The following is a 10,744-nucleotide window of genomic DNA, read 5'->3' on the forward strand; positions in this document are numbered from 1 at the left end:
CTGTCGAAGTTTATAAATCAACGGTCTCCTCGGCACCCTGTCGAACGCCGCCTTGAAATCAACAAAATATGCGTAAACTTTTTGATTTTCATGAAACTTTAGATGTACAATAGACGCAAGATTATAAGTGTTATCTACAGTTGAATAGTTTCTTCTAAAGCACGTTGTGCTCTGTGTTCTGTGAGCACGTTGTTTTTTTCTACCCAATTTGCAAGTCTTGCGTTTATCAATTCCATTAACACCTTTGCGATAGAATTCATAAACGATATTCTCCGATAGTTACTGGCTGCATTTACATCTCCCTTCTTAAAAATTGGGAAAATTATCGTTTTTTCAAAAGTTTCATCGATTCTTCCCATCTCAAAAATTATGTTGTATACCTTTGTTAACTCCAACTGAAATTCTGGCAAAGCAAACTTTAGCAGTTCATAAGGTATTCTATCTTCTCCTGGCGCTTTATTTATTGTAGCATTTTCAATGGTTTTCTCAACTTCCATAAAAGTTATATCTTTATCGAGACATTCATGTCATCTTTACATAGCGCACCTGCGTAATAAATGTCATGTGTTAATTGCGGTTGGTTTAGTAGGCTTTGAAAATAGTATTTAAAATCGTTCGCAGTGATATTTGTACCAACTTGAAATGACTTTCCTCTTATATCCTTCGATAAACTCCACCATTCTTTTGCATTTGCAGTTTTGTTGATTCGTTTTTTAATTTTTTCGTAATATTCTTTCTTTGCTTTTTCACATGCGTTTCTATAAAATTGATTTGTTTGTAGATATTTTTGCTTATCGTCTGCAATGTTAGATTTTCTAAAGTCATTCAGATATTTGAAAGATAACTCCCTAGCCCTAAAACATTTGAAATTGAACCATGCTTTTTTAAAAGTGTTTTTAATATTTCTGGCAGGTGACTGTGGCACTGACATTTTTATTACGTTGGTAAGCTTCTTCAGATCCATTATTTCTCCTCCATTTTTAAACTTATTTAGATATTGGTTTAGTTTTAATTGATAATTTAACTTATCTTTTTCTTTAAGCACTACTTTCGGCAATAAGTTGATGTTTTCCAATTCGTTTAATACCATATTTATTTTTAATATTAATTTAATTGGCATGTGGTAAGACCATACTTTTGAGTCAATTTCGAATCTTTCAATGTATTTCAAACCTTCTTGGGAAACTGCGCATATATTGTTTACGGAATTACAAACTGCCCTTATGTATATTAAGTCAAATTACCTTCCTCATCACCAGCTGCTCTGCCATTCAATATAATTAGACCATAGACTTCACAGAAATCCATAAAATTTTTGCCTCTATTATTTAATACCTCGTCACTTGAGCTCCTTTTTCCAATATATGCTGAGAATGTAGCTGTGTACAAGTCTTCGATATTCTGTTGTATATTTCCTACTCTAACATTTAGATCTCCCATAACAACTGAAATCTTCTCTGTGTTTTCCTTGAAAAATTCCTTAACCACCTCAATTTCTTCGTGCCAAGCTGCTTCTCTTATATACAGTGGTGTCATATACTCACGATTACCTCAGTCACTACCAATATCAACACAAACACACTTTTAATGCTATATATAATATATCTCATTTATTTCGTATGTATAACCATTCGTATGTATTTCAATTTATTTCACAACTTCGGATGTTGCCGGTAACGGATATATCGCTCAACTCGACTGACGTCCACAGGGATGTATATTATTTTTACGCTTATGGCAGCGTTGCCACATCAGGTGACAGCTCGGCCACTCCTGCAGGTAAATCGCCCTCGATTTCATGGTCGGAATCATCGTCGTCAAGTTCAGGTGCACTACTGCACCAACGTTTTATTTTGTCTGATGTGTAAACTGAGCAAAATTTCTTCTTCGTGATTTGCATACCTGGTATGTCTTCGATAAGATATCGATCGTTGCCGAGAACCTTGGATATAATGTACGGACCACGATATCTCGGTTCTAATTTGCGGGATTCACCAACAGCGGACGGTTCATTTTCAATTACGACAAGGTCGTTATCGTTGTATGTTGACGGTTTGGCATGTCGTTTTCAAATCGCAATTTCCATTTAGCGCGTTCGTCGTTTATGTTAGTAACGGCTTGCTCACGTCTCTCTTCTATTGGTAACGTATTATTGGAATCCGACAAATCATCCTGAATTGCAGCCAGCAGACGATTTTGGATAGTGTCGCGTAATTTAAAATCAAATACGAGCTCATTTGGACAGAAACCCGTAGTTCAATTTTTTTGCGAGTTAATTGTCCATTGAAGATCTTTAATTTTTACATCCCAGTCTTTGGGGTTTTCCGTGGTCGTTCGGAGAAAATTGAGAATAATTTGGTTGGCGCGCTCAACTTGGCCGTTAGCGCGCGGGGTACGTACAGCAGTTTTGGTGTGATGTATTCCGTTTTCGTCACAGTAATTCTCGAACGCTTTAGACGTAAATGCGGTTCCTCTATCGCTTACGATTTGATTTGGTAAGCCAAAATAGCTCGATATTTCGTTGAGAGTGTTGATTACGGGTGCTGTTTTGGTATCGCGCACGGCTTTCACAATTAAGAATTTTGAAAACGCATTCGATACCGCGAGAACGTACGAGTTGCCACGTTTACTGCGAATGAATGGGCCCATGTGATCGATATGGATAACGCGGAACGGGATGGGATCGATTTGGCTGAAATGCATACTACCTTCAATTTTACCAGGCCGATTTTTTTGGTAGCAACACGGTACGCATGCGGAAATATAACTTTTAACATAGCGTCGTAAATTAGCGAACCAGTAAAACGCTTTGATTCTCTCGATTCTCTTTTCAAGCGCGGGATGTCCCACGTCATCGTGACACGATTTAACAACCCGCCAGCGCACTGCTTTCGGAACGACAAACGCTAGCGCGCTTGGTAGTTTTTTATGGAGTCTCTGATTTTTTAGTTGATACTCGGTACTCAATTGTTTTTCACGTTCGGATTTTAATTCACCATTAAGAATTTGTATTATTTCACGGAGCGCGGTGTCTTGCAGGTGCATTGTTAAAAGCCAGTCGCGCTGATCTGCGGTCACTGTAAGTACGAAACCGGCTGGTTCTATTTCTTTTGGTTTTTCTACCGGCATACGACTGAGCGCGTCCACGTGGGATAACGAGCTTCCCTGGCGGTGGATACACTCAAAATCAAATTCGAGTAGCCTGAGCCACCAACGTGCAATATTCGGCTTAAGTTCTTTATTTTCTTTAATTTTTGCGAGCGCGGAGCAATCGGTTACGAGGCGGAACGGTTTCCCGAGTAAGTATATGCGGAAGCGGTCCAGCGTTTCGACAGCGGCGAGCGCTTCTAGCGCGTAGCTATGGTAGCGGCTTTCTGCGTCAGTGCAACGTCGGCTATAATAGAACACTGGTTGCTACTTTTTGCCATCAGATGATTGCAGCATAACTCCTGCCAGCCCAACACTAGACGCATCGGTATGCACCTCATGCTGAGCGGACGAATCGTAGAGCGCAAGAAGTGGTTCATTGCACAGTTTTTTTATTAACTCAGTAAACGATCGTTGCTGCGCTTCGCCCCACACAAACTTTTGTTGTTCTTCTTTACGTAGCAGCTGCGTTATTGGTTTGACTATGATCGAATAGTTAGGGACGAATTTTCGGAAAAATCCAGTAAGACCTAGAAATCTTCGGACCTCTGTGACGTTTTTAGGCGGCGGAAAATCTGCGATCGCGGCTACTTTACGTTTGCCCGGCGTTATACCGTTTCTATTAATTACATGGCCCAAATGCTCAATTTCATTTTTAAGAAATTTACATTTGTCCATGCGCAATGTAAGTCCATAACGTTTTAATATTTTTAGAATTTTTTCGAGTCGCTTACGTCCTTCGTCAATAGTTTTACTTGGAATAATAACGTCATCCAAATATGCTAACACTTCACCGCGCGGCATTTGTGCAATAATTTTATCCATCATACATTGGAACACAGCGGGCGCGTTTACCAGACCGAACGGCATGCGGTTGTATTCGTAGTGGCCGTCAGTAGTTACGAAAGCGGTATATTTTTTTGAGGATTCATCTATTTTAATTTGATGATACCCGGTACGTAGATCAAGCGTTGTAAAAAAATTATTTCCGGCAAGTTGCGCGAACTGTTCTTCCATGATCGGCATGGGATAAGGTCTTTTTATAGTAACTTTGTTTAGACTGCGGTAGTCCACACATAAGCGATGTTCGCCATTCTTTTTTTCGACGAGAACTACTGGCGCGGCGTAAGGTGACTCACTCGGTCGAATTATATTGTTGCTCAATAATTCAGATACGATTTCGGAGACGATCGCGCGTTTAGCGAACGGAATACGGTACGGCTTAAGGCAAATTGGTATGTTGATGTTTAATTCGATACTCATTTTTGCAACATCACACTTACCAATTTCAGATAAATTTCTTGCAAAAACATCAGCGTGTTGTGTTAGTAGTTGTTGCAAGCTCTGGCGATCAATTACACTTAAATCATTTGTAACGTCAATTTTATTTATGTCTTCTATGCGGCACTGATCTTGTTCAATAACTAAGCGATTACCCGCGCGGCACAATACGTCTCGTCCTAACAATACGGCTTCACACAAGAAATCATCGTCAATGACAGGCATAATAGTTGGATTATTATTACCGTCAATTTCTATTATCGCACTTACAATTTCGGTACTAGCATATTGTCCGCCCGCGAACCCTTTCAATATTGTGAGTTGCTCACGCACGTCTCGGATTTTACGCGCGAATGTTTTACGAATAAGTGTACGACTACTACCAGGGTCCACAAATGCTAGAGTTTCTATACCGTTCACTTTGATTGTTTTAACTATTTTATCATCACATGCGCGCTGATCAATTATATTAATGCGGTTTTCAGTTTTTACATAACAGTCTGCGGTTTTATGCGTTGTGCGTTGGCACTTTTCACAGCGCGGCTTCCGTTGTGGCTCGGCACAATTTACGGAATAATGTCCAAATTTAAAGCAGTTATAGCACTTAACTTTTTCGAGTGGTAACGGTGTTTGTGGCTTTTGATTTTCTGTAACCGGAAACTTTCGATTCGGCGGTTTTTCTATCGACGCGTTTGTTTTGAATACCATTTTAGGTGGCGCGGTTTTCACTTCGTTATAAATATTAAAGTTAATAATGTCACTTAGTAAATCTTGACAATGCGTATAGTTATTAGAAATTTTCTTACGTAAATCTGAATCATTAATGCCGTTTATAATATCGCGCGCAATACTCGAGTCGGCTAACCCACCTTTTGAACCTAAGGCAAGCATGCGGTAATAAAACTCTTGAGCGGACTCATTGTTTTGCCGTTTCGTTTGTGCCATCTTAAGATGCACATCGGCTTCATTTTCGATGCACGGAAAGTTTAGCAGAAATTTATGAACGAATTCTGCCCACGAAATAAACACGTCTTGCAGAGAATCAACCCAATATTTTGCTGATCCCCGCATCTTTTGCTGTACGGCAAACAAAAGTGTGTATTCTCTCCACCCATATACACTTCTCAGATTTTCAACGCGTTTTACGAATTGTTTTGATGTTAACGAACGATCGGACGATGGGTCAAAAACGGGTAAAAGTTCAACAATATCGCGCACATTCTCGTATGGATTGTGATCGGTACTACCGGCGGTGCGCGAACGTAATCGAATGTGTACGGTACTGGCGGATTTTGGTACGTTGCATACGGCGCAGATGTCACTGGTGGCACAAATGTCGGTGGGGCGAAAGTCGGTGGTGCTTGCATACAAGCGTGCGAAACATATGCATTTGATTGCGGCACAAACGCGACGTGTCCCGATTGAGAAAATTGGGGAAAATTAACATTGCTGGGCTCTTGAGCGGTTGTCCACAGCGAATGTTGACTATTGTATGCGTTCGGTAATACTTGTGGATGCATCACGGTATATGTACTCGTAACGGTTGGAGCGGACTTTTCCATATTACCAATAACATTTACCGGCGAAGACGATATTGGTGGTACAAAATTATTTGATGTCGTTGTATTTTGTTTTTGTTGTAGCACTAAGTCCGAAATAGTTTTTTCTAAAGACGATAAACGCTGCATTACAACACTTTGAGTATCACTTTCGCTTTCGGATACATTGTTGTCCATCAACCGTTCAATTAGTTGATTTTTGTTACCCGTTACTGGTAAACCAGCATCACGGCACATCTTTTTTAAATCACATACTTTTCGGCTGCGTAATGGCACTTTGCTTCGAACCAATTTGCGACTTCGAATTTTTTTCGAACTTTTTCGGTTAGAAGTATTTTTCTTCGTTCACTTCCGGTTTCGGATTATTGATTTCGTTGAATTTCGCAACAACAAAATACACGTACGCGTAGCAAATTTAAACGATTTTGCCAGCGGAGTCTCAATTTAACGGTGCGTTGTCAGCGAAGTCTCAGGCGGTTGCTCATAATCCACTTCTGAAAATTGTCATATACTCACGATTACCTCAGTCACTACCAATATCAACACAAACACACTTTTAATGCTATATATAATATATCTCATTTATTTCGTATGTATAACCATTCGTATGTATTTCAATTTATTTCACAACTTCGGATGTTGCCGGTAACGGGTATATCGCTCAACTCGACTGACGTCCACAGGGATGTATTTTTACGCTGGCAGCGTTGCCACATCAGGTGACAGTGGTATAAATGTTATTATGTCATCCTTTACGTGGAATCTTATCACATCTACTCCATTTTCGGTTTTGAAACTAACTCCATACACGCAACCTCCAGACGCTCTTCCAAATTTGCTGCTACGACCTGCTGGTTTCCAGTAAGTGTCAAAATCTGGGAAATATTTCTTTGCTTGATTTATTTTCTCTTCGGTTAGGTGGGTCTCTTTAAGTTCAAAAACGTCATGCTTTTTAACATAGTCGAAAAACGCAGGGAAGATATATTTGTTTTCAAGGCCATTGACATTAAAGGCAATAATATTAATTTTAATTTGTGCACATTTTAAATTATTTTCAATTCTAATACTTTTAAGGTTATTTTTGTTAATCATTTTGCTACGACAGACGTTTTCTAATTTTACTTAACAATATATATTATTATAATCTGTTTTAACGTTCTGAAGTCTGTTTTCATATAGAAGTTGCAAAGTAATATTTGCATCTTCTATGCCACATACCAGCTTTTTATCGTCATTCCATCTCAACCATTTGTTTGCTACTTTCATCCTATCATCTCGGACGCCAATTCGATGTTTAGAGGAAATCGCCATAATATCCTTTTTCAACTGCATCATAACTTTCTTGTCTTGTTGCCGTTCTAAATTAAGATCTCTTTCTACATAGATTGTTGTTCCCGCAAGCTTACTTGAGTTTTTGAAAATATCTCCGATATCCTTTTCTGATCTGATTTCTGCCAGCACCGTCATTTTTCCATCTCGCTCGATGATTTTCTATGTCGATTTGACAATTGATGCGTCGTTTATCTGTAATACTTTCTTGCACACTTTATCAACTGCCTCCTTGGTCGATTTACTTACAGTAAGGCCTTTGAAAATTAAATTTTGTTTTTTTGATATGTTCTTCCAACTGGGCGAGTCTTATTTTATCCATATTCTTTTCAGCTTTAATTTTTTCGATCTCCTGCGATAAATATTCATTTTGTTTCTTTAGCTCCGCAACATCACTACTTAATTCATTTAATTTTTCAAGCATCTCATCGTCACTCTCTTTGATTATAAGCTTAAGAGTTTCTACATCCAAATCAACAACTTTTTGTGTACTCATTTTGTGCATTTTTGGGGTTTGGTTTTTAGTGTCCATTGGGGACAGCTGGTCAGCTCTCTTTTCTCCAGGATGCTAAGTTGCGCCTTATACCTTTTATAGGATGGTATTTCACCTCCTTTAGCTAATACACCAACCAACAAATTGTTTCAGTATTTGATCCTTCCGCTAGACGTCGCTTCTCCTTCCAAATACTAGGACACTGATCCGCGCGAAGAAGTGAATAAAAGGAATACCAAAAGAAACACCACCAGGCTAATCTGCTTATTTCCCAATTGCAACTCACTCGTACAAACGTTTCGCCTTACAATTGCAATCATCAACAGTACCACTTCCGCTTAAACTGCCAGAGCTTCTTTATATCTCAGAATATCCGTGGTAAAATCAAGACTTTTATAGTAGCGCACAAGTTACACGACCTCTCAGAATATCCGTGGTAAAATCAAGACTTTTATAGGAGCGCACAAGTTACACGACCCAGAGCTCCTGTAACAGGATTTAGAAACCAAAAAAAATATTAAATTTAGCGAGCTGCGAGCAGCTAGAATGAAGCGAAAAATGTTATCTTTCGGCTGCCAGTGGATTCCCAGTGTGGGCTGAGCTGCAATCATTTTTGGAAACTTTCACTATTCGATGAGTTTGTATGATTGGAAATACACTTTGCTAATTTCAGGCCTGCCGATTCTAAAGTTGTGTTAACTTCCAGTTGTATCATATTTGGGTGAGGCTTTCTATATTGTCGGATCCTGTTAATAGATAGTCGACGTAAAAGTCATTCCGAATGACTTTGGAACTGAGTGGATATTTGGCTTTATTTGTGTCATTTAGCATTTTCAGACACCGTGTGGCGAGAAATGGTGCAGGTGCAATGCCGTATGTTATGCTGGTTAGTCGAAAAATTTGCAAATGCTCCGATGGATCCTGTCTCCACATTATGAAGTGGAAGTTCCAGTCGTCTTCGTGCGGCAAGATTTGGCGGTACATCTTCGTGATGTCAGTAGTCATGGCATATTTTGGCAATCGGAAGCAAAGGAGTGTTGAAAAAAGCTTCTCTTGAACGATCTGTCCGACCATCAAGGTTTTATTCAACGCAATTTGTGTTGATGTGCGACTTGAAGCATCAAAAACTACATAACTTGGTAGTTGTGCTACCAGCCAAGCATTGTGTCTTACAGCGTTGGCTGCTTTGGGCTGGTTTTGATCTGCCGCACCGATAACAGATCAAAGAAAATTTCATCTCCTAAATATTTTTCAATATTTTGTGGAATTTTCCAGCCATGTGTGTTTACAATCCGATCTGGCCGAAAACTCAAAATCGTTGATACTCGGTTTAATATATGTTTTTAGATGGTGTGATGCGATCGGTTGCACAAACCAGAGCGATCTGATTTGCACTTTGAGACTTTGCGCAAGCAACTTATGCACAGGGAAATAGATTTTGCGAATTCAAATCTTTTAGGTGCAGTAAGCGCTTGGAATTTTGGACAAGTCTGCAGTTTGGAAGTTGTCGCGACAAATGCTGTCTGTGAGTGTTGCAGTTGTTGATTTTTTGTTTTCTGCGCGGATCTTCATTGTTTGGCGTTTGTTGGGATGAGGAAGTTCCTTCAGCTTATAAATGTTGGTATCTTTTATTGGGCATAGCTTCACACTCAGCCCAAAGCAGCAGCTTATCATAGTCAATTTGCTCCTCCTATTTAACCGAGTCGTGGGATGAACCTTCGACAAAACTATGTGACTCAACATCGCATTTGAAATTAGCTTATCGTCACCCAGCGATAAAAGGGAACCATATACTGCAGGCACTGTATCAATCATTGATCGGAAAGACGACGCAGAAGACCTTAGGATTTTTGACAATTTCAAAAAGTTTTAATATTGTATTAAAAAATATGAAGCATTTATTGTCATAATCCTTTCTCAAACTCTCCAACACCGTTGGATAGTTTTCTTCCGACATTTGGAGGGACTACACTGTGCCTAATGCTTCACCGGATAGACATGACACTAAATGACTAAATTTTTCAATATCCGGGATTGTGAGATCATTGTGCACTAAACTCACAAACCGATTCATAAAGTTTTTAAATTTGAATATTCTCGTTTGAATTTAGGCAACGACATTTTTCGTAGTCACGAGCTGTGAGGTGCAATGAACGATGTTTTGGCACTTGGCGATTTATTTCTCTTCAGAATGGACTTTATGATGGTCTTTGTTTCTACAATTAAGTCCTCTAACTCTCCACGAGCAATGTTTTCTTTGTCGATTTCCTCGATTTGCACCTGACACTTCATAAGTTTTTCGCTGTGGGAGTTCAATATGTCGAGCCGGCACTCCAATTCGATTGGATCGAGGAGACCTGTTTTTATGCACACTATGCTGTTCTTTGCAATAGTTTTCTGAGACTTGAAATAGCTGACTTAGGCTTACTCATGTTTTAAGATTGAAGTTCGCTGCTTTAGCCTGTGGCTTTTGTAAAATCAAAACGGTTCTGGAAGTGTGTCAGCACAAAAACGAAAGCGATAAAAGCTGAAATATATCATATAATAGCTGAAACTTGACCAAAACGAAGGAAAACGAGAACGAAAATAAGCAGCGAACAATTGAATCTTTGCTCAAACCAAATTGTATCAATATAATTGTATAATAGTTCTCGAGATATTGCGATTTTAGTGGAAGCGCGCACCGTGAAGTTCGCGGTTACGCACCGCGGGAGTAGAAAAACGCGCACAGACCTGCAGCAGTCTGCTCCAGTCACTTCATACAGGAACACATAACGCAGCGCGAACCGTGCGTGCGTACGCGAACCGTGCGTGCGCGCTTCCACTAAAATCGCAATATCTCGAGAACTATTATAGACACCATAAAATTTTTTTTTTCAAAATAAAGGTTAAATCATAAGGAATCGTTACGTGAAAATCTAAAACACTGGCCAAA

The 10,744-nt window shown here is 39.4% G+C and overlaps 1 protein-coding gene across 1 annotated transcript; it reads right to left on the reverse strand.

Moving 5' to 3' along the window:
• Window positions 1-3,414: 3,414 nt before the first annotated feature.
• On the reverse strand, window positions 3,415-6,224 carry LOC129249900 (uncharacterized). Its single transcript, XM_054889566.1, has 2 exons — window positions 5,836-6,224; window positions 3,415-5,788 (listed from the first exon to the last, which is right to left on the reverse strand). The coding sequence occupies exons 1-2, from the start codon at window positions 6,222-6,224 to the stop codon at window positions 3,415-3,417; spliced, it is 2,763 nt and encodes a 920-aa protein (XP_054745541.1).
• Between the last annotated feature and the right edge of the window lie 4,520 nt (window positions 6,225-10,744).

The sequence above is a fragment of the Anastrepha obliqua genome, chromosome 6 (assembly GCF_027943255.1).
Source record: "Anastrepha obliqua isolate idAnaObli1 chromosome 6, idAnaObli1_1.0, whole genome shotgun sequence".
Taxonomy (NCBI): Eukaryota; Metazoa; Arthropoda; class Insecta; order Diptera; family Tephritidae; genus Anastrepha; species Anastrepha obliqua.

Coding starts and splice junctions, on each gene's coding strand:
- LOC129249900 (XM_054889566.1), bottom strand. CDS start 6,224: ATGTGCCGTGATGCTGGTTTACCAGTAACGGGTAACAAAAATCAACTA. Junction 5,789..5,835: donor TCTCAATCGGGACACGTCGC/GTTTGTGCCGCA, acceptor CTTGTATGCAAG/CACCACCGACTTTCGCCCCA.